The sequence below is a fragment of the Solanum stenotomum genome, chromosome 9, assembly GCF_019186545.1.
Source record: "Solanum stenotomum isolate F172 chromosome 9, ASM1918654v1, whole genome shotgun sequence".
Taxonomy (NCBI): Eukaryota; Viridiplantae; Streptophyta; class Magnoliopsida; order Solanales; family Solanaceae; genus Solanum; species Solanum stenotomum.
This window is the reverse complement of record NC_064290.1, coordinates 8,890,791-8,914,481: the sequence shown is the minus strand read 5'-3', so window position 1 is coordinate 8,914,481 and position 23,691 is coordinate 8,890,791. Positions and strand designations below refer to the sequence as shown.

Below are 23,691 nucleotides of genomic sequence, written 5' to 3'. Positions count from 1 at the left end.
GTGTGATTCATCCTAAGTAGCTAACCGAAAAGAAATTGATAAGAGAAGAGGCTCTATCTATTTAAAGGTAAAGGAAAGGAAAGCCAGGAGAAATCACCCCTTGATAAAGGAAAACTTCAACAAATAGTTGACCAGGCCTTGTAGAAGCGAAGATCAGTGTCCGTCCCATTCAGCGAAACAATCTTCCATCCTCTTGATTGTAGTTTTAGCTTGTATATGTGAGAAATTAACAAGAAAAAAATGAGATTTCAAAAGAATTTAAATCAACATTTTTTCTGCACAAAATAGGGAAAGAGAATGAACGGTAACAAAATGGATTTTTTTCATTAATAGTCGTTACATGGGAATACATCAAATAGGAAGATTACACACACATAGATCAGTCACACAACTAAACACAACATTACAAAGTGAACAATGGAAGCATTGAAGACTACTAGTGATACATGCAAACACAACAAAGACACTTAGCATAGTAGTAGATCTCTACCAAACAAAGAAAAAGAAGAAACACACTGCTTTGCGTCTACAGACACTAATTTAAACCTTAGAAAACTCAAAAGTGTCAACGAACTTATCTATTCTACTCTCTCGGAATCCGAACCTAAGCGGGCGTCCCACCAGTTAGTTCCCTTAGTTCATGGATGAGGGCATCCTTCCTCTCTTCCAAACCGCAATGTTTCTGAATCTGTTGCATCATATTTGCAATGGCCTCAAGAGGAGGCAAATGCTCCAAGAACAGACCCAACCTTTGCTTCGATTAGAGCTTCTCCTCCTTTACTCTTAAGATTTCGATAGAAATTTCTTTAAGTCTTAGAAAAGAATCCATGGCTACACTCAATTTTTTTCCCGACTTCGTTGTTCCTCTTCGTCTCCCTTTGCCAAATAGAGAAAAAAACTTTTATTTATAGGCGTTGAAGGACCTTTATCCTTTTGTTTTGGTTCCGTAACATGGTTCAAACCTGACTTTTCATGAATATGGGACCTCATTCACTAGAGTTCAGTGCACTGAATAATTATCCTTTTCTCATATGGATTTGAGTACTTCAGGCCTCTTTTCTTTTGACGAGTATTATCACGTGGCTTAGTCGTGGATCACTCCTTAAGGAATATGACACAATAATATAGCACACATTAGGGAAAATGGTACCCCATTTATTATAAGACAACCCCCGTGCCCTTTCTTAAGAGATAGAGCAATCGTCACCCGACACTCAAAACTGACCAATACAAAACCATGTGATTTGTCCTCGTTTATGTACCCCACTGACACTAGCCTAATGCCCTGCCTACTCGTCTTTAGTGGTCTTATTTGTACCCAACTACATGATGGAAGTCCCCTCGAACAATCCTTACTTGACAGCTCAAAGTTGATTGGTTCAACCCGCGTGCTTGCCTACTCGTCTTTCATCGGCCTATTTGTACCCAACTACAATTTCTTCCCTTATAAAAGAAAAAAGGGCCTCTAGGCCAATCCTTAATCGAAAACAACTCTATCCTAGCGAAGTAAAGTCTGCTGAACTTTTTAAAATTTCATTCTTTAATATAACATTAAGATAACAATAACATTATAAAGCAATATAGACATTTATCCAATCCACTCACCGAGAAAAAAACGTGCCTTACACTAAAAGTTCACGCGCTTCTTTATTCAAAACAAAAAAAACATTCTAAAATGAACCCACATATAAAAGTGGGTTGGTATGCTCATTATTTGTGTTCGTACATTTTATCATTATTGCAATACAAGTAAGACACCTCTACTATACTAGTTAAATACATTTTTGAATTGAAAATAATTACATCTTTTATGATAATTAACAACTTTATTTATCAAAGTAGAATATATGTACAAATTCATTTGAATTAATAAATTATTTTTCTTAAGAACTTAGAAATCGCCAAATAAACTAAATCAATCAAAGCTCATAAACCCCAAATTCACATTGTTGTGCACGTTCTCCATCTTCACATATGCATACATTTCACCATAAATGCTTTTTTAATCTTCAATTTTTCAAAAGTGTAAATTATAATATTTTATAATGAAAAATTATTTTTAAATTCTACCTCCTAACCTAAAGGAGCAGTAAATTTTAAAGATATTTTTTTAAAAATATTTTAGTTTAGAGTACAACTAAACATGATGTACATAAGTTACACATAAATATTTTTTTACATGATGAATTTATGATTTTACTTCTCCTTTAAAATTTGTCGTATATTATGAAATTATTTTTAATTCTTAAACAAAATTTATATTATTTTAAACTTGAATAAAAAATGAAAAATTGAAAGTGAATTTGAGAAAAATTATATTAGGTAAATGTGAAAGTGTTTAACTTTAATTTTAAACCCTAACCAATTTTAAAAAGGTTAGATTATATTGGAGTCTTCTTATATATATATATATTTCATTTTATCATTTGTGTAACGAAATTTATCAATTCTACTTTTACTTTATAAAAAATAAATCATCCATTATAAAAATGTAAGTAGATAAACAGTCGATCAATATCTCTACTTATATTCTATAGTAATATGAATTATAATTTAAATAAATATTCATCCAATATCTCTATTTATATTTTGTAGTAATACGTAGTTATTATTTTAAATAAAATATGATAGATAAATCTAATCAATGAAAAAATAATTAATAGAAGAATAAAAATTTAGAAATAAATTAAATTCCAAAAATAAGAATAATTCATTTTTATTTATACTAAATTAAAAATAAATAATGATATTAGGTAAAGTTGAACTTTTTTTAAGGTGATATCATATAAAATGTCCAAATTAGACATTCCAATCTAAAATGCTTAGATATAATATTTTAATATTATCTGCGCATCGCCCGGGTACAAACTAATATAGTTGAGGTCTTACTTGTATTGCCATAATGATAAAATGTACGAACACAAATAATGAGCATACCAACCCACTTTTATATGTTTTTTTTGTTTTTTTTTAAAACATCCACTTTTATATGCTGGTTCATTTCAGAATGTTTTTTTTGTTTTGAATAAAGAAGGCATGAACTTTGTGTAAGACATGTGTTTTTTTCGGTGGATGGATGGGATAAATGCCTCGATTGCTTTATAATGTTATTGTTATGTTGATGTTATATTAAAGAATGAAATATAAAAAGTTCAGCAGAGACTTTACCTCGTTAGGACAGAGTTGTTGTCGATTGAGGATTTGCCAAGGGGCTCTTTTTTCTTTTATAAGAGAAGAGATTATAGTTGGGTAAAAATAAGCCGTTGAAAGACGAGTAGGCAAGCTCGCGGGTTATATCGGTCAGCTTTGAGCTGTCGAGTGACGATTGGTAGAGGGGACTTCCATTATGTAGCTGGTACAAATAAGACTACTAAAGACGAGTAGGCCCCCGTTAGGCTAGTGCCAGTGGGGTATGTAAGCGAGGTCAGATCACATGGTTTTGTACTGGTCAATTTTGAGTTGTCGAGTGACAATTGCTTCATCTCTTCCACAAGGACGTGGGGGACTGTTTTGTAATAAATGAGTACTATCTTCTCGATCTGATGTGCACTTATATTATGGTGTCCTATTCCTTAAGGAGTGCTCCAGGATTAAGTCACGTGGTGATACTCGCCAAAAGAAAGAGGGTGCCTTGAGTACTCAACTACATACGAGAAAAGGAAAGTTATTCAGTGCACTAAAATCTAGTGAATGGAACCAAGATAATCTATCTTACTAATAATAAGAACGGGTTAAGGGCCTCCAACGCCTATAAATAGAAGCTTCTTTCTCTATTTGGCAAAGGCAGACGGAGAAGAACAACGAAGTCGGGATTAAAATTGAGTGTAGTCGTGGATTCTTTTCTAAGACTTAAAAGAAATTTCTATCGAAATCTTTAGAGTAGAGGAGGAGAAGCTCTCATTGGAGCCAAAGTTTGGGTCTGTTCATGGAGCATTTGCCTCTTCTTGAGGCCATTGCAAATATGATGCAACAGATTCAGAAACATTGCGGTCTGGAAGAGAGGAAGAAGGCTTCCCTCCATGAACTAAGGGAACTAACTAGTGGGTTGCTCACTTTAGCTTCGAATTCCCAGAGAGAGTAGAATAGAAGAGTTCGTTGACTCTTTTGAGTTTTCTAAGGTTTAAATTAGTGTCTGTAGACGCAAAGCAGTGTGTTTCTTCTTTTTCTTTGTTTGGTAGAGATCTACTACTATGCTAAGTGTCTTTGTTGTGTTTGCATGTATCACTAGTAGTCTTCAATGCTTCCATTGTTCACTTTGTAATGTTGTGTTTAGTTGTGTGACTGATCTATGTGTGTGTAATCTTCCTATTTGATGTATTCCCATGTAACGACTATTAATGAAAAAAATCCATTTTGTTACCGTTCATTCTCTTTCCCTATTTTGTGCAGAAAAAATGTTGATTTAAATACTTTTGAAATCTCATTTTTTTCTTGTTAATTTCTCACATATACAAGCTAAAACTACAATCAAGAGGATGGAAGATTGTTTCGCTGAATGGGACGGACACTGATCTTCGCTTCTACAAGGCCTGGTCAACTATTTGTTGAAGTTTTCCTTTATCAAGGGGTGATTTCTCCTGGCTTTCCTTTCCTTTACCTTTAAATAGATAGAGCCTCTTCTCTTATCAATTTCTTTTCGGTTAGCTACTTAGGATGAATCACACAGAGGCGATCTCAAACATAAGAATACAATATTTTTCAAGAGACAGAAGGCCTAAGAGAGATTGAGAACTTCTCTCTTATAAATCTTCTTTGCACGAGTTCTGTAAACCCCGAAATAGACTCCAATTACATGTTTCAGCATTATGCAATTTCAAACTAAACAAGTGAGGAAGCCATAATCTTCATAAACAGACGTGTGAGTCTAGCTTTCAATTAGCCAAGAAAGAAAGGGGCAAAGCAAGACTTTCTTCTTCCTTTGAGAGTGAGAAAAGGAAAGCAAACGCCATTGAAATATGGTATGCTAAAAGTGAATATTTGCGCCAAGAAATGAATCCTTCGAGGCTCGTCAATGACTTAGCTTCAAGTCGCAAAGGGAAGTGCAGGTTAGCGAGTGTCCACTTGACTTGGCCATAGTCTCGCCTGGTACACAGTTGAAGCCTATGTTTACTAGATAAATTGAAAAGGGTATGGTAGTGATCTCACTCCATGAATTGCACACTTTGTTCATCCAAGCTTTCTGCTAGGTTCAAGATAGAGAAGGAAAGCCCTTCTATTTCTTTGATGCATACGACTTTTTCACGGAGTTTGCTTCCCGAGTTTCTTGAGCGACAACCACATTGCGTCCCAACCTTCTCGACTTTCTTTGGTGCCAAAGACCAATAACTAGTTAACCAAGAAGACAATAATTCTTCTGGACGAGAAGAGCAAGTCTCAATCCGGGCGTTAAGCCAATGGAAAGCTTGCTATGGGGAGGGACCGAGGAAGGGCGATGGATATGATATTTATTAGCCAATGCATTTTCTTGCTACACCTCAACCGCTCCAGGGGGCTTCTCCTTTTTGGTTAATAACCTATATTGGGCTGACTAAGCCCACTATCCTACTAGGCCCCTCTTGACTGGGTTCAAGGCTCCACCTTATCTTGGGTTAAGGGCTTAGTTGATTCTTCACTTGGAGTCTAGGGCTTGGATATAACTTGCTTTCCTGGTCTTGAATTAAACCTCTGCTCTCTTAATTCGCTCTATAGGTTTAAGTTCAATCTTAGTTGTTTAGCTTAGGTCCATTAATCAATTTATCATAAACCCTTAAGCTGAATCTATATGGGACCATCCAAAAATTCATCGTAACCCTCTTAGAGGGTAAGGGTAGTGAGGCTAAGAATTCATAGAGTGAAACTTGCATAGGGCTTTAGTTAAGCCTATATCCATTTTAGTAGAAAAGGATCTTTTGTGTAGCCCAACTCATAGAGAGTTCTGTCACTTGGTCTGAACCCATTTCTTCTATTCCTATGATTGTTTAGAGATGTGTTTTCTCCTTTTAAGATTAGGTTTCTATCCCATGTTGTGCTAAGCTCATTTCTCTTTTTAGGTCTTACCTTTTTGTACTTATTATATTGCATAACCTTCAAGTCATTCGTTATCCACATATGTCATACATCTTCCATATAGGATGATGTTATTAGATAATTGAAGAGAATTAAGTCAACTAGACAAGTTAACAAAGCAGTTAGGAAATTTTGGTGGGAAAGTTAGTTATGAATAATAGCAGTCTTAGAGTTAGTTACTAACAGAATAGGAATTAGTTAGCACCGAAATTGATTTATTCCTTAGATTGTATTCTTACAAGTACATGTAGAATTCGTTTGAGAAGATATGAATATACACATTACATTTGCTTCTACCTAAATCTTATTTTACTTTTCATCCTCCATAGCTGTCAAGTGTCAACTCGAGTTTCTCTGTAAAAAGTCATGTCCAGCTGCTAAAACCACAGATTCCTATGAGAATCCCTGCATTTTGGCTATCATTGTAACAGAGCCAATATATCCTTGACAACAATGACAAAATCAACAAGAGCAAATGAGAGTTCTTCTAGTGAAGTAAGGGAGTTGCGTGAAAGGATGCAGAAAATGTTATTGGAAGTTGGTACTCTAGCAAAGGAAGTTTCAAATCTTAAAAAATTGGACCAGATGATGCTAGAGCGGAAGGAACAAATGACAAGCAATATAGTGAAATACCCACAAGAGAAGACAAAATACCAGTGGGTGGAAGGCAGTCAAAGGAGCAATCGCACAACAACTTCATTAATCATAATTCACATTACTCTCAATGGTCGACAATGAAGTTCTTGAAGTTTTCTGGAGAAGATCTTAAATCTTGGTTGTTTAGAATCGATCAATTGTTCAATATGGAGAACATTCCCGTAAAGGAGAAGGTTAGCATTGCTGCTCTACAGTTAGAAGGTGAAGTTGTTCGGTGGCACTTGTCCTTTATGAAATACAGGCAGTAAATTCAACCACCAACTTGGAATGAATATAATGTAGCGTTAGTGGAAAGATTCGGGGCCAAAATCTGGACATGGGAAGAGATTGAGAAATCACTTGTCCTACTAACAGAGGGGAAGGAACAGAAATGTGGGTTCTGATTAGCATGGATTTTATTGATGGATTGCCTAAATCACACGGTCATGAAGTATGGTCATTTTATTTCCTCTAAAGCATCCTTATACTACTTGGTCAGTGGCCAAAGTCTTCGTGAACTTTATAGTAAGGTTACATGGTCTACCCGACAGTATTACAAGTGATAGAGATGTTGTGTTCCTCGGTATTTTTTGGCAACAATTGTTTTCCCTGCAAGGTGTTCAGCTGAACATGTCATCAGCCTATCACCCCCAGAGTGATGGCCAAACTGAAGTCCTCAATAGGTGCTTAGAAACCGATTTGAGATGTTCTTGTGCTGAGGATGCTACAGGTTGGTATGATTGTTTGTCTATGGCTGAATATTGGTATGATTCTTGCTATCATTCTGCTATTGATACTACACCTTATGAGGCCCTTTTCTCAATAGAGAGTTGAAGTTGAATCTGTTGAGACATCATCTGATGAGAGCACAACTGAGAATAAAACAGGAGGCTTGGTGATTGAGTCTACTTTAAGGTTCAACCTTATAAACAAGTCAGTGTATCAACTCAGCCTCATCACAAGCTTGCTGCTATGTACTATGAGCTCTAGGATATTCCATGTTGATTGTATTATCTCCACCCTTTAACATACCTCATCTTCACACACACGCACCCCATAGCCCTCTTCCTCACTATCTCCCACTTCCCATAGTATTTATCTAAATTATATACAAATGTAAGCTTTTAGAATAGTATTTTTTACGAACTTGTCAAACACAAGAAAATAAGTAAGAGACTCACTTAATTTCTTAGAAAATATTTTTCAAGAAAACATTATTTTACCGAACACACCCTAACACTTCTTTAATTTGTTCATTCGTTGCTCACGTTATTGTAGAATTACTATGTGAACTCCAAAGTAGTTTGTCAAACAATGTAATTACCAAGAAGAAGACTTTCTAAAAGTCTCAAAGAATTTGGTATGAAACAGATGAAATATCACTTCTATACCCAAAAAAAAAAAAAAAACACTTCTATGTGAACACAATTTTAATGTTTAAATTATTAGTCTTTTATTTGTTTAAATAATTACTTATGTTTTTAATGTACCTCTCATACAATTTGGATTCTTTTTTTTTGTGTCCAAGCAACCACATGTAATGTTTCTTTCCTCTGTAGAATACATGATATTGAGAATCGAATCAAAGAAATTATCCATAAGTGATTCAATATGAACGCACGGAATTCTCTCATTTAAAATTTTGAATGGTTGTAAAATATTTTATTTACTTAATTATATTTTTTAACTTATCAAGATCAACCACTTTAGAAAAAACAACTTCCTTTTCATTATTAATTCATAGAAAAATTAATCAAATTAAATTGTTATTATCTTTGTCATTATGATCCAAATAGTTCAATTGTACACGTTATGCAAATTCTTCTTTATGTTTTTATTTTTCCACGATTTTTAATAGGAAAATTATTTTGAGATAACTAAGCAAAATGATCATTTGGTCACCTCTGTTACTTAAAAGAGTCTAATTATTGTTTTATTACTAGATAGCCATGTAGTCTTGTCTTTCTCTGTTTGTAAAAGAATTTGATATGCATAAATTTTATTTTCGATGTTACTCTCCCATGACACGAAAGAATCAAATGCAATACAAAAAAAACAATTTTATTTATTTTTAGTAATAGAATGAAGCAAGTCAAATGAAAAGTGGGGTTCATATTTAAAGCTTGGGATCGTTTAGAGGATGATTAACCTTATCGGAATTAGAAAAAAAAAGTTCATCTCGTTGAAAAAGATGAATTGATGCAATATATAAATATTGTATGACAGTGTATACATAGATCTCTACGTTAACTTGGCTCCTGGCCCAATTGTATTTGGTTTAGGCCTTGTATAAATTGTTCATCAAAGGTGAAGTATTTGTCCAATCCTGCCTATATACAAATTAGGACAAATTACTTAACTACACTCCTTTACTTACCTTAATATTCATTTATCCCTACTTATTTCAAAAATTTCAAAAATCCCTTATTTACCTATGTATCCCGCATGTATCCCGTGCACAACGCTATGTATCCCGTGTACAACACTATGTATCCCGTGCACAACGCTATGTATCCCGTGTACAACGCTATGTATCCCGTGCACAACGCTATGTATCCCGCTATGTGGAATGTATCAAACGCTATGTATCCCGTGCACAACACTATGTATCCCGTGCACAACGCTATGTATCCCGTGCACAACGCTATGTATCCCGCTATGTGGAATGTATCAAACCTAATGTATCCCGGCACAACGCTATGTATCCCGCTATGTGGAATGTATCAAACCTAATGTATCCCGTGCACAACACTATGTATCCCGCAAACATCATTTTTAAGGGATTTTTGGTAAATAGAAAACTAGAAGGGATAAGATGTTATTTAGTACTTATAATATGTGGTTCCTATAATTTATAGTATAAATTATGGTTAATCTATGTAATTTCATTAGTTTAGGTTCTAATTACTAACATTTCTAATAATGCCAAAAACCAATTAAAAGCTACCACATTTAAGTTATTTTCTTTATTAATTATTTACTCCATTCAAATTCATCATCTTCCCCAACAAGAGTCATAGGTACTCTCTATGATGAACTGATGAAATCAACTTAATAAGGTAGGAATTCGTTTTAATTTCCAATCGAAAAAGCTAATTTAAAGTTGTTCGAGGTTTCATTTTTTCTTAATTTCATTTAGTTTTGAGAACCTAAAAATCAAATCAAATTCTCAAATCAGTTGTTTTTTCGGGAGGATCAACATCGAAGCTCGGATTTTATCAATCCATGGTTTGAAAACAAGCCTAATCGCCAGCCACTCAAAAGACATGGCTCCAAATACCACTACTATGATTGAAGAAAATGATGAGAGAAACTAAGAAATGAAAAATGGAGAACAAGAGTTTTCTTTTTTGAAACGATTTGGATTGGGTCGGGTTGGATTTGAAGAAATTAATTTAAATTAAATTAATAAAAAAAGTGAGCACCACGCGCCTGTTCACAGTAGAGAAAATGGGTCAAAATGGTCCTTTTACAAAGATATTCAATACTTTTGTGGGGTAATAGGACGCCCTCTAAGTTAAGGTGTCTTTATGAAAATTCGAAACAACTTCAATTGTGCTTTTATGTCTTTTCTCTTTATCATATATAAAACATTTGGGCTAGTCATCCATAATAGCTATATATTATGTTAGGCATTCAGTCATGATACTTTGTTAGTTTATCATATATATCATGTGGGTATCATAGAGAATCGAGTTGTGTTTTTTTTTTAAAGGAATAAATTAGGCGTCTATGATACCTTATTAAATTATGAGATATATCATGCATAAAATTATAGAAAACTGAAGAGCGTGTTTCTTGAAGGATAAATCAATTTTTATCATACCATGTTGGTAGATAATATATACTGTGTGAAGAACATTATGGAGGACTAAATAGTTTTTCTTGAAGGAATGAACGATCAGTCCCTGTGATATTATGTCAGTAAAGTAATACCATTGTGTATTATAAAAAATCGAGTAGTGTTTTTTGAAGGAATAAAATCACTCACTAAATTAATCACCACAAAGAACTAACATAACCACTGCATATTCCTCCATCAGAATGCACAAATCATTTTCATACAACATAAAAATTGGAAGAAGAAAATTTCAGTTTTTTTAAATCTATTTTTTTTTTATCATTATTTAACCGTTGAAATTCAAAATTGTTACACCCCAAAAATTTCTAAGCTAACGTCTGAACGATTCTTTATTTGCGTGTAAGGTCGTATCATGTGATTCTTAAATTGTTCTCAGGTGTTAAGGTCAATTATTTAATGTGAGAATTGATTTGAATATGAATTAAGGTAATAAGAATTACCTAGCACAAAGTTGAGTTGAAAGCTTCCTTACCGATTAGATTTTGACATAAAATTCTACTTAGGTCAACTTCAAACGATCATATCTCCTAGCACATAATGAATTAGGTGGCCCCTGACCTACCAAATTAAAGGTATCTGAGTCCTATTTCTAACGCCACCAAGTTTGTCTCATTTTGAGTTCGGAGTAAGAAGTTATGATTGTTTTACCAGAGACTATCATTTCAGAGTTGCCTGAAGTTAGTTCCTACGACTTGTTTCTACGGGCTGTTGAAATTTCGATGGGCCGTATTGTCAACTTGTCAAAAACTTCAGAGAGTTTGCTTTTTGGGGTCCAATTCCTACGGATCCATTCTACGAGCCACATGAACTTCTACGGACCATAGTTTAAACCTGTAGGATGGACTTTTGAGCCTGAAAATGGTATAAACTCTACGGATTGGATCTACGATCCGTAGAAACTTCTAGGGTTGTAGATTTGGTCTGTAGAATGAAATTTTGAACCTAAAATTCAATATAAATTTCATGGATGGGATATACGGTCCGTAGAACAAACTACAAACCGTAAATGGACATGTAGAAGGTTTTTGTTAGTTCTTTTACGTTCATTAACACTTCAATTCTTTAGAGCAATGTTCTAAGATGAGAAAAAGCTAGGGTTTCGAGCGTTCTTAGAGCTTCGTCGATTTCGCCAAGAACTTTGTTCTTTAAGGTATGAAAGATCATCATAGTGATGGACTGAACTCGTCCTCACGCCCTACATCTACTTTTTAGGAGTAGATAATAATCTAGGGTAACATCCTTGGTTTTGATAAATCCCACTAATTTAGGTCCTAATTACTCGGATTCACGATAGTTTCAAATATTACTTTTTGGATCATATTTCTTCCTTTGGATACATGTATCATTACTCACCAGATACATGTATCCGACGGTTTTAAAAATCAAGATATATGTTCTATTTGTTTGAGCTAAATGGTCGTATATGATTTCCTTAATTAAAGGAATAATTGAGGATTTTCAAACACATGAACAATTAATTCAGCAAATTTAAATTAATCAAATCTCTTAATATAAGTAAAAAATTAAGAGTGTATCTATGTTTAAGTAATTTCATTTTATTACTCTTTTTAATGATAAATTTATTAATATTATTAATAAAAGACCAAAACATGCATATTTTGGTTATTTAATTTGATTAATTTCATATTATTACTCTTAAAATAATAAATTCATTAATTTGATGTATATAACTATTATCATTTATCAATTTATGATGTATCCAACAAATTAAACAAAACAATTGCGTATATACATTTATATGTATCATGAACACGTACAAAAATCAACTAATGGACTTTGATCAGATGGACACAAATACATACAATCAGGCTTATTATGAAGACATATTAATCTCTTATTCCATATGAACAAGTATACTACGATACGGGGCACACAAGTACATTCATATGTATCATAGAAGTATCTACTATTAATTTCATGTATTTGTTATATGTATCTAGTATTAATTTCATTTATCTATTTTTATGATCTGATATGTATCTAGTATTAATTTAATGTATCAAATATCAATTTCATACGTTATATCCAAAAACATGCATGTATCTCGAATACTTGGTAATTAAATACATATATCCAAAAACATGTATCTAGTCCCCCTTCGTCTTCAAGTCAAATTTTTTACTCATCTCCGCTTGCTGGTAATACAGAACTATCAAGTATCAATTAGCGACATTGAAGCCGGAGAGATGTTCAACGACAGTTTTTACATCATCTATATCTTCATAGACGACGAAAGTTGTTCCACGTGTATCCTTAGTTGTGTCAATACAAATTTATACCTTATAGCATCGTACATGCCGAAGATATAGTACATATCCTCGCTCATGAAGTTGAATGGAAGAGAAATTGTGGAGGAAAATTATTAATTGCAAAGACCATTAATTTTGGTGTTTAAATGTAAAAAATAATTAATCAATTCCAGTTTTAAGGGATTTGTGTAACTAATTGTATCTTTTGAAATATATGGTATAAAATATCAAAAGAGGTAATATATGTAATTGTTTGAAAGTAGAAGTAATTTTAGTATATATGATTAGGGGTGTACGAGCCAAACCGTAAAGTCAAACCGAACCAACGAACCAAATCAAACTGAAAAAAATGATTTGTGGTTTGGTATTAAAAGAAAAAAAGTCAAACCAAACTAACATGATATATATATATATATATATATATAATTTTATTTAATTTATAGATAAAAAATATTCTTTATAATCTACTTTGTTAATATATTTCTAGTTAGTTTAAAATTTTCAATGTTTAGATATATTATTTTAAATTTGGGCTTGTAAAATTTTGTAAATATTTTATTTTGTATTAGGATCGGAATTTACAATTATATTGTTATAATTTTTCAAATTCGAAGTTAACAATTTACTTTGTAAATATTTTGTTTTGTATTCAGTTGACTGTAGCCTTTAATCTTATTAATTTAACATAATGAACGTTGATATTTCAATAAAAGTATTTTGTACTCATGTGAATTTTACCGTCTTTTTGAAGATTTCTATTCATTTAACATTTTTAAAGTTTAGCTTATCACACAGATAAGTGAAAGTATATTTGATCTCTTTTTCAAACACCGTATAATTATAAAAAATAGAAAAAACTCGAAAGAATCGACTAAAGCCGGAATCGAAAAACCTGACATTATTGGTTTGATTTGGTTTTTAGATTTAATAAACCAATATAATTGATTTAAATTTTTTAATGAAAAATCAAATCAAATCGACCTATATACACCTTTATATATGATAGGGATGTATACCTAGTTAAGTAGGTTTTCCTTAATTTTATCAATTTTTTAGCATAAAATCAAGGGGTATATAGACTTTTAAATTGCTAAATTTAAAAAAAATCTTATTATGTGTATCAGTAATAGACTTTTAAGTGTATCAGTAAAAAGTACTTACAGAGATGGAAATAAATAGTCATATAAAATTCTACTATTTCCTTAACAAATTATTTTGCATCCTCCTTCCAATTCTCAAAGTAGAATATTGAAAATCTAAATATTTTACTCATATCGACCCCAATATATAATCCCAAATATTATGAGAGTCAATATCTTTTAAGCCAAAAACGCATATATTGTGAGCAATGAGGGGAAGAAGATGGTTAGGATTCGTTCCTACCCGATTTCAGTTACGTCGTTTCAGTTCATTTGAAGCTCCTCCTGTTCCTCCTCTTCGAAGAGTTGTTGTTACTGGTAATTCTAAAACCCTACTCCTCAATCTCGTTGGTTGTTTTTGTACAAAATGGTATTTATGTTTCTTTTTCCAAATACTATGGTTACATTACCTGCAACAACAAGTAATAAATCTAATTCTGTAACCTAGAATACCAAGTGAATAACCTATACACTGATGCGAGATGTTGTGTGTGTATAAAAGTTAAATTCTTTGTAGATGAATTAGAATTTCCATGTGGTTTAGGAAGTTGGGTTCATTTTGGCTGTTCAGTTATTTTAATGTAAGATCAGAATTGTACCGTGGTGTCAAATTTGTCAAGTACTAAGGGCAGAATAAGCATTCTGTGATTGGATAGTGCAACCTTGGATATCCTCAAAGTAATATCAGCTCTAGCTCATATGGTTTAGAATGCGATTTTATATTTTTGGGCTGATTGCATGAAAATTGTGAATGCTATGTTGATTCTGCACAGATATATGGATCAACAGGTGCATGTTGTGCTCGAAATTTATTATAGCTGGTGTTGGAAAGTTTGAGTTTTTTGGTTGGTTTTGCTTCAGGTGTAGGGATGGTGACTCCCCTTGGATGTGGAGTGGAAACCACATGGAAGAGGCTAATAGAAGGGGAATGTGGTGTAAGAGCAATATGTCCTGATGATTTGAAGATGAATGGTTTTGAACCGGAAGTTAAGATGTATACATTTGATCAGTTGACATCCAAAGTTGCTGCAATTGTGCCCTATGGTTCTAGCTCAGGTGAATTCGACGAGCAGTTGTGGCTAAACTCTAAGGTATCACCCAACCTTCATTCACTATATTAATATTTGTTGTATGAGTAGAAATGTTCTGGAATGACGTTTTCTTCTGAAAATGTAAAATACCATTTTTGATGAAGTCATCATTCCTCTAAACCTTTAGCTCATGCGCTTCCTCTATCTCGTCCTAATGTCTTGTACCTTGTGCCTCACCCCTCCACTGGCCCACCCTTACTCCTACCAACCTCTGCTATCATATCATGGCTGTGTTAGTTTCCCAATCCACTGCCTCTATCCAAGAAAACATTTCATTGGTACTAAAATTGTTTCACATTTAGTTTTTGGAACTGTTTTCAACTAAATGTGATGCAGGACATGTTTCAGATCCACCTTTTTCCGGTAAAAGGCTAAAGAAAGACTTCTTTAGGAATGCAAATAAAAAAGTTGTCTTTTGTTGGAGCATCTTCAGCTCGGAAGACAAGCACATCAATCAAAATTAAATTTGTCGTAGCCATTCTTTTTATGTGACCTTTAAATGGTCTTTGATGATTTTCAATGGAACAAATTGCAAGTGATTTTGAATTTACTTTTATGACATGATATAGAAGATTCTTATAAAAAGTGTCATTTTATAAAAGCTTTAGGAATGGCTACATTCACTTAAATGTTGTTGCGTTCAATCTAAATCATAGGATAGAACATTTTAGTCCACATGCAATGTGTGGTACATTATATAATTTGATGATGCGTGGTTTACATAAAGCATCGAGAGTAGTCATTATTTTTTGTTTGGTAATTGGCAGATTTGCAAATACCAATGGTTGTTGATGGAAAAAAATAAATCTGGAGATCAAATTTTGTTGTTGTAGGAATCATACAAATAAAGTAGGGATGCTAAGATTAATGATATATGATGTTGACAATCAAAACTTTACCCCTAAAACTAGATAACGATATACAGTAGTTGAAAGGGGCTGCTGAAGTAGTTGTGTTGTACTGAAACAGTTGGTGTTTTGATTTCATAATTATCTCTCTACCCTTCTGTATCTTCATGGGAAGAAAGGGAAACATGCTGGTGTTTATTGTGAGTGACAAATTTTCCGGTAGAGCTGATTTTTCTCGACAACTCTCATTGGTACCATAATAGCCTTGTGATATCTACCTTTTGGCAGGAGCATAGATCAATTGCAAGATTTATAGGATATGCTTTATGTGCTGCTGATGAAGCTCTTAAAGATGCTAATTGGATTCCTACTGAGCAGGATGAAAAGGAACAGACGGTATTTGCCTATTTTGTTCTGATGTTAGAATATTATTCTTTTTACTTTTCATTGGTATCTAAGAGTAAACTGCATCAGGGTGTTTCCTTAGGTGCTGGAATTGGAAGTATCAGTGACATATTGGAAGCGTCCAGAATGATCTGTGAAAAGGTTAGTTAATAGCTGCATCTTGCTGAGTGATGATGAAATAGTGTGACCATACCTATCAAAAAAGGAGAAAAAAAGTTTATGTTGCTGTCATTTTCTAGGAGTATCTGCTACTAAATTGCTGTGAATTCAGAACTGCCCACGAATCTATAGATAGTGCAATTACTACTGATAAATCTACTTTCTGATGCCAGAATATACGCCGGCTTAGTCCATTTTTCATCCCACGGATATTGATCAACATGGCTTCTGGTCATGTAAGCATGAAGTATGGATTTCAGGTATGTAATAGTATTGTTGAAATGTATGAAAATTGTACAAATCCAAAGTAATGGAAGTTCATAAGGCTTAGAATCAGGGACTTATTAAAAAAAGGAAAAATAAAATAGAAAGAAAGAAGCTTGATTATTAGGATCTGGTGTAATTCTTTGTCATTCATTTTATTGCTTTATACGTTAATCATCACTCCATTTTGGAACTCCCTTGAGGTATCAACTAATAAGAAAGATATTAGACAACCCCCAGTTTATGTGATTATTTCATCCGATCTTATAATTGAGAAAGCAGAAAAATTAAAAACAGATGGATATCCTGTTGGATTGGCACGGACTTTAAGAAAGTATTTGACTTATAAATTGTGTTCGTAGTAGTTAAAACAAATACTAAAGAGATCACCTGAGAAATAAGTTTGATAGATAAAATATCACATTAAGCATTATTTTGATATCTTGAAAATTGTGACAGCTATACAGAATGATATCATGAGAATGCTGTTATAAATCTCTTGATAAGGGGCACTTCTCTTTTCTTCTTTTTCCGCATCAAGTTCCTCAGTTGATGGTGTTCGAGTGAGATCTCGTGGTCCCTTAAACAGCTCTTTTGACATAATCTTCTGTCTATGTATCCTCAGAGATTACTCTAAAATTGTAATTTGTTGAACTAAGTTTGAGCCAACCAGAAAATCATTGTGGAGAGCTGAGGACTGCAGAGTAGTGGCTAACATTATTCTGGCCATGAAACCTGCTTTTACCAAAACATGAGATGGCCCATTCTGTTGTTGCTGAAAGTGTCAGTCTCTAGATAGTCTAATGTTATAATCCATCACGTCAAAGGTCTTAGGAGAAAGGACGTATGCAAGCACGTTGCACAAGGCCTAGCTTGTAGAAGATGCAATTCTGGATATTGGTTTGCTTTTGGGGTTAATCTTGTTCTTAGAAGATTAATTTATTACTTATATGCCAAAACCAATTCAAAATATATGTCCATGATGCTTGTGGTATGCACTAGTTATTCACAAAGATTGAATTTTGACTTTTCATTTCGTTTGAAGCTTTCATGTGAGAATTGATAAGTAAGCTACGTGTTCGTGTTTATTTGAGGTAATGCTTTTTGTCATGGAAGGACTTAACATATTGGAATTGAACTTATCTTGTTTGATTTGATGATAATTCCTAGAATAATTTAAACTTGAAATGTATGAAGTGATTTCACTGTGTCTGCTCGCCAAACCCTGGGCCTGGCTGATTCACCATGTGTTTCATGTCAGTTGCCAAACAGAATAATATATTGTACTACTAAGACCATCTGATATCTCGGGATATGGAAATAAGGATACAATTAAGCACACTAACTTTTGTTCTGTAAGGTTAAAATTCGAGCTAAGATGGATGGATGAGACCCAACATTGTCTATGATAAGAAATGGGCCTTGGGCACAACCTCATAAGCTAGCTCATGAGATGAGGGCTGCCTAAGGCTATAAGGAGACAACAATCAATTTCCTCCATGAATTTGGGCACTTAACAAGCCCCTATGCCATGATTGGACGTTTGGATCATGGACAACATAATGTGAGAGTCCAACATTGAGTAAACAAGAATAGGAATGAGTCTAGGTTTGATATCATGACAAGAAATGGTCTTAGGTCTAACTCAAACGTAAAAGCTAGCTCATGCGTTGAGGATTATCCAAAACCATATAAGGAGACAACAACCCATTTCCTCCACCAACGCAAGACACTTAACATACTATATATTCATTCTCAGGTAAATGATTGGTAAAACATTATTAGACTTGGCATGCACCATATGGTAATTTCCAATTTTTTTGCATGTACTTGGAAAAAGTATAGGAAAATGTTCTAATATAATTTTAAGAATTTCAGTACGTAGGACATATGTATCATTTGACTAGCATTTCAACATTCTGCATTAAGGCACTTTTGTTCTTATGCATAAACTTAAAGGAAAAGTTCATATTACTAACTTAACCTCCTCTCTTTTCTTGCCTTTTTGTTGGTACTAGATCAACATATACAATCTACTAAAGAGTAATGCCTATCTTATTTGTGAAATATGACTAGGGACCAAACCATTCTTCAGTTACAGCTTGTGCCACTGGAGCTCATTCAATTGGTGATGCTGCCAGGATGATTCAGTTTGGAGATACAAATGTGATGGTTGCAGGGGGGACAGAAGCCAGCATTGATGCTTTATCTATTGCTGGATTCTGTAGGTACGCCTAAATTGCCTACTTGAATTATGAATGTTATGGCTCTCGTTTAAAACCTCAACACCTTGTCTCTGTGTGTTATCTATCTTTCTGACAATTGCCTTTTCTGATTTAGGTTAAGGGCATTGAGTACCAAGTATAATTCAAAACCCCATGAAGCCTCCAGGCCATTTGATTGTGGTCGTGATGGATTTGTGTAAGTAATATCTGTACGTATAAGAAGGTTGCATATCATATATATCTGAGCTGATTATGATTCATCTTCGTATTTCATCCTCATTTTGAAGTGCAGGATAGGTGAGGGGTCTGGTGTCATGGTATTAGAGGTGAGTTGGGAATTTTTTTAAAAATAATTGTATTTTGTTGAGGTTGTATATTATCGGGGGAGGGGGTTTATCCCCTTAACATAGAGAGATTGGGGTGCCTTGTCCTAACGTTGTAGCCATGGAAAAACCTCCTTGATTATTCAATTTGATCCTTTAATCGAGATATAGTTTTAGTAGCAGTTCATTTTCCCATTTCCTCTTTCTGCTTTTGTTTCTGGTTAGCATCACTTGAACTATTCTTACATGTTACATGTGGTATAATGTCCCAAGGAATTGGAGCATGCAAGAAAGCGAGGAGCTAAGATATACGCAGAGCTACGTGGCTATGGAACATCAGGTATAGTTTGGTTATGTTTGTAAAGATATGACACTTGAGTCTAACTCAACCCTAAAAGCTAGCTCATGAGGGAAGGATTGCCCAAGTCCATATAAGGAGACCACCAGTCCATTCCCCAACCAATGTGGGACTGTTACCCACTCTAACAATGTTCACCTGTAAAGCTGATTTCCTTTTCGTTCGTCCCTTTATTATGCCCGTGCTTGTAATTTTTATATCTCCTATTCATTTCACTTAGGTGATGCACATCATATTACACAGCCACATATTGGTGGAAGAGGTGCAGTTTTGGCTATGACACGTGCTTTGAAACAGGTAATGTTAATTGTGATTTGTGATCTCTGTCATTGCCTTAGTTGTGGTTTTAGGTCCCACTAAATTATATGAAAATACATGTTTAAAATCAGGGTAAATTACATTAAACTGCCCTCAAGGTTGCAACTTTGCATAAATTACGATCTTGGTACTGGTAGACAATGTTTTAACCACTTTTTCCGGCCTATTATAATCAAAGATTATGACAATCGAGACCTTGAATAATAGCTTCCTTTCTTTCTCTTCTTTCTTAGCTCTTTCGTACTATAACCATTCAGTTTGGCAATACCAATGTCCTAGCTGTCCATTTGTTTTAGTACAGGATCGTGGATGCTCCCAATGTACATGGATTGTAGTGAAATTCTATTGCATGGATTAAACAAGGCTCCTTTCTGTCCTGCATCAATATGTACATAACCAAAACATTTTGTTGCCGAGAAAAGAAGTTAAAATAGCCGATCGACTGAGATATTCTACAAGACTCACATATTTTAAGAATTCAAATTCATCTGGCGATTGAATTTTACACATTACAATGGTTCTCTGTGAATCTATTAGCTGCTACAAAAACATATACATGTTAAGATTAACACCTTCATAACTGTGTTTAATTGAAACTGTGTATCATGAATCTAACTGAGCGAGTAACTATCAGCCTTTAGCTTTCTGCTGCATGAGAAAATTTTGGGCCCAAAATGCTGTTAGAAAAAAAAAGAGTAAGTGATTGTTATAATTGTATATTTGGTTGGTTTACCGACTAGTTAATGGTTAACTTAAATAGACATGACTTGTAAATTATTGTTCTGATCAGAATTAAAATTTCCTGGTAAAGCATTACTTCCATTCTTTCTGTTGTGTAGTTGCTTGAGCATTTTTTTTTTTTTTGGATTCAAGTTGTAATGGAGTTATAAAACTTAAAAATCTTTTGTGATATGAACATTCTTGACCTATCAATTTCTGAAACTTCTATTATGGATCTAGTCGAAACTTAGAATGTTGTGTACAGTTTCAGAAAGTAGAGCAAGACTCATCTATTATTCATGCTACTTAGAGCAGAGATCCTTCTAGCCTTTTAAACAGAGAATTAAGATTGTGATATTATTTTTAATTTGTAAATGTTTTTTCCTAAAGCTTCTTTTTTCCTCTCTTGTCATTGGCAGTCTGGTCTTCATCCTAGTCAAGTGGATTATATAAATGCTCACGCTACATCTACCCCCCTTGGTAATCATTTTGCAATTGTGAATGTGCTCTGTAATGATTTTAAACTTTTTGCCCTCTATGGCAAACAGAAAATTGACATTTTTGTATGTGCTACTGAAATACCTTGCTCAGGTGATGCAGCAGAAGCAAATGCAATAAAATGTGTATTCTCTGATCATGCTACATCAGGGGCCCTGTCCTTATCCTCTACAAAGGTAATCAGAATAGGGGTTGTCAACCAAGTTCAGTCTCTAATTAGATTAGTATAGAATCAGTAAGTACCGAGTCTCCTAAGAACCAAAGTTGAAGGAGAATTTTGTTCTGTTGGTGACCTCGTGTCATGTCTTTTCTGCATCAGATTAATAGAAGATTTAGAATTCTTAATGTGCTTTCAGCAAACCATCACATTGTTGGATTATTTCTACATTACTGTGATTATTAGTGGATGCTTAGAATGTCATCTCCAATACCCCTTTTTCTCATTTTATAGCACGTTCTCTGAAATATTTGACATGGTGAAATAATTTGTTTCCCCTTTCTTAATGAACTTTTCTGATTTTTTCCCGGACACAGGGTGCTACTGGTCATCTCCTTGGAGCCGCTGGAGCTGTTGAAGCAATTTTTACTGTCTTGGCTATACACCACGTAAGAATATTTCATTTATATTGGAGAAGATTTCCCAGATGATTCTTTACATTTGATGATTCTGAATTCTTCGTACTCATTGTTATCTCCTGGTGTGCTACATGGTGAATATTATTTTGTTTCTGAAGATAATTCCATTAATATATTTTGTATCTGACCTCACATCAGTAGCCTGTGCAAAATCTATATTTCTGCTGGATAATTTGAGGCAATTTTGTTGCTCTCGGTATTATACAGAATATGAAACTGATGGGATTATGATGGAGAAAGGTATCTAGACTGGTTGTAAAACAAGTGGACAACTTGAGTCGGGGAGTGGCAATGTTTCGATAGTAGCGTTTTTTGGCTCTATACCTGGGTGCTCCCATCTTAACCATGTGTAACTATAAATCCTTCGTCAGGGATCGAGGGTCTCTTTATCTCGACAGAATGGGGTAGATAGTCGCAATTTCCATGATGGTATTATTGAAAACTTAGAGGGGTGTGCGAGAAAAGACAATCTATAACACAATCTAATAAAATCACAACGATAAATGAGCGGTTGAGTAGCACGTTAGCCCAACACAAACGTAATATCCAAGAAAATAATAAAAAGTCAATATAATAAAAGCTCGAATTCTAAAAAGTTGTCAAAGATGTCACATCCTTTTTCATCGAATTTTTTCAATTTAAGTGACGTTATTGAGAAGGGATTAATTTATTTACAGAACAGAGTTGCCACTAATCTACTGAATTTCCAAGAGTTAGCAAATGCTTAAAGCCTAAAACTCTTCTAGGATCCAAACTGGAGCAGACGAACAAAACTAGAATCTAGAAAACCTCAAAACGCTTTTGTTTTTTCTTTCTCTCCCATCCTTCCTATTTCCGTGTGTTGTGCCTTTTTTTATATTGATTTGTGTTGTGTGAATCGAATGTGTGTGCTGCCACAAAAAGTGGGAATAGGAGTCGGGTGAGGTTGAGAGACGTGAGGGAGTTGTAGGTTACCCCTTTTTTGTTTTGTCCTTTTTTTTTCTGCCTTCTGATTATTTTTGGACACGGGATGTGATTTTTTCGGAACTAAATCGTAAATTTGGGTGGATTTTTTGCTGAAAGATTTATTTAGATGACAAAAGTGCTAGTTAAGTTGGATGGAAAAGGCTGTAGATACATGCATTATCTATTGCCAACATCGTGCTTTTTTCTAGTGTTAATGAGGCTGCTGCAAAATCTTCTGTTTCATGAATGGGCTACTCACCACATTGATGTTTATTTTCAGGGTATCGCGCCTTTGACGCTAAACCTTTCTGAACCAGATCCAATATTCAATGGTGGTTTCATGCCTTTGACTGCTTCAAAGGAGATGACCATTAAATCTGGTTTATCAAACTCATTTGGGTTTGGAGGAACGAATTCTTGCTTGCTTTTTACTTCAACCAACTGAACACTGATCCAGTTAACCAAAAACTCAGCTGGAACAAGAGTTTTGTTAGGCATTAGACTATGGTTAACCAGGTGAGGCAAACAAAAGCCCTCCGCCCATCTCAATAATCAAATACAAGAGGGAGCAAGCGGAGGTTTGAGGGCTATAATACGCTTAAATTAAACGTTTTAGCCAACTCTTTTCTTGCCTTGAAACTCCAGTTTCCTGCTGATTTCTTTAATATCATTATTGTAGTTCTATTGTTTTTTCCCCTTCGGTGTGTCCATAGAACTAGTAGAAAATGTAGAGAACTTCTAGTGCCAGAGAGCATAAGTTTTTCCCCAAATATTTGATTGAGTTGTTGACATGGATAGTAGGGATTCTTGTAATCGATTCCAACTATATCGGGACTGTGGTGTAATTGTTATTGTTGTCATCGTCTTGTCAACCACATTGTGCTATAGAAAGGTAGGTGTTGGGCTGAAACAGTGCAAAATACTCTTATCGTAATGTGATATTGTTTGC

General features: G+C 34.2%; 2 protein-coding genes across 4 annotated transcripts in view; both read left to right on the top strand.

Moving 5' to 3' along the window:
* LOC125877105 (glucan endo-1,3-beta-glucosidase 12) overlaps positions 1 to 3,338 on the top strand; it is a 343,740-nt gene extending 340,402 nt beyond the window's left edge. Inside the window, exon 4 of the mRNA XM_049558425.1 lies at positions 3,329 to 3,338. The gene's annotated coding sequence lies outside the window, so the exon portion shown is untranslated. The remainder of the gene's footprint in view (positions 1 to 3,328) is intronic.
* LOC125877108 (3-oxoacyl-[acyl-carrier-protein] synthase, mitochondrial) overlaps positions 1 to 23,691 on the top strand; it is a 31,316-nt gene extending 7,625 nt beyond the window's left edge. The window contains exons 1-14 of one of the 3 annotated variants that reach the window (XM_049558428.1): positions 14,102 to 14,270; positions 14,814 to 15,043; positions 16,180 to 16,287; positions 16,366 to 16,437; positions 16,629 to 16,715; positions 18,796 to 18,947; positions 19,060 to 19,140; positions 19,237 to 19,270; positions 19,541 to 19,607; positions 19,846 to 19,922; positions 21,083 to 21,143; positions 21,255 to 21,337; positions 21,696 to 21,767; positions 23,023 to 23,682. In XM_049558428.1, the coding sequence (XP_049414385.1) occupies positions 14,162 to 14,270; positions 14,814 to 15,043; positions 16,180 to 16,287; positions 16,366 to 16,437; positions 16,629 to 16,715; positions 18,796 to 18,947; positions 19,060 to 19,140; positions 19,237 to 19,270; positions 19,541 to 19,607; positions 19,846 to 19,922; positions 21,083 to 21,143; positions 21,255 to 21,337; positions 21,696 to 21,767; positions 23,023 to 23,187 (1,398 nt within the window). In that variant the 5' untranslated portion in view covers positions 14,102 to 14,161 and the 3' untranslated portion in view covers positions 23,188 to 23,682. Of the gene's footprint in view, positions 1 to 14,101; positions 14,271 to 14,813; positions 15,044 to 16,179; positions 16,288 to 16,365; positions 16,438 to 16,628; positions 16,716 to 18,795; positions 18,948 to 19,059; positions 19,141 to 19,236; positions 19,271 to 19,540; positions 19,608 to 19,845; positions 19,923 to 21,082; positions 21,144 to 21,254; positions 21,338 to 21,695; positions 21,768 to 23,022 lie in introns of those variants that run through there. The other 2 variants (XM_049558429.1, XM_049558430.1) reach the window with 2 other exon arrangements.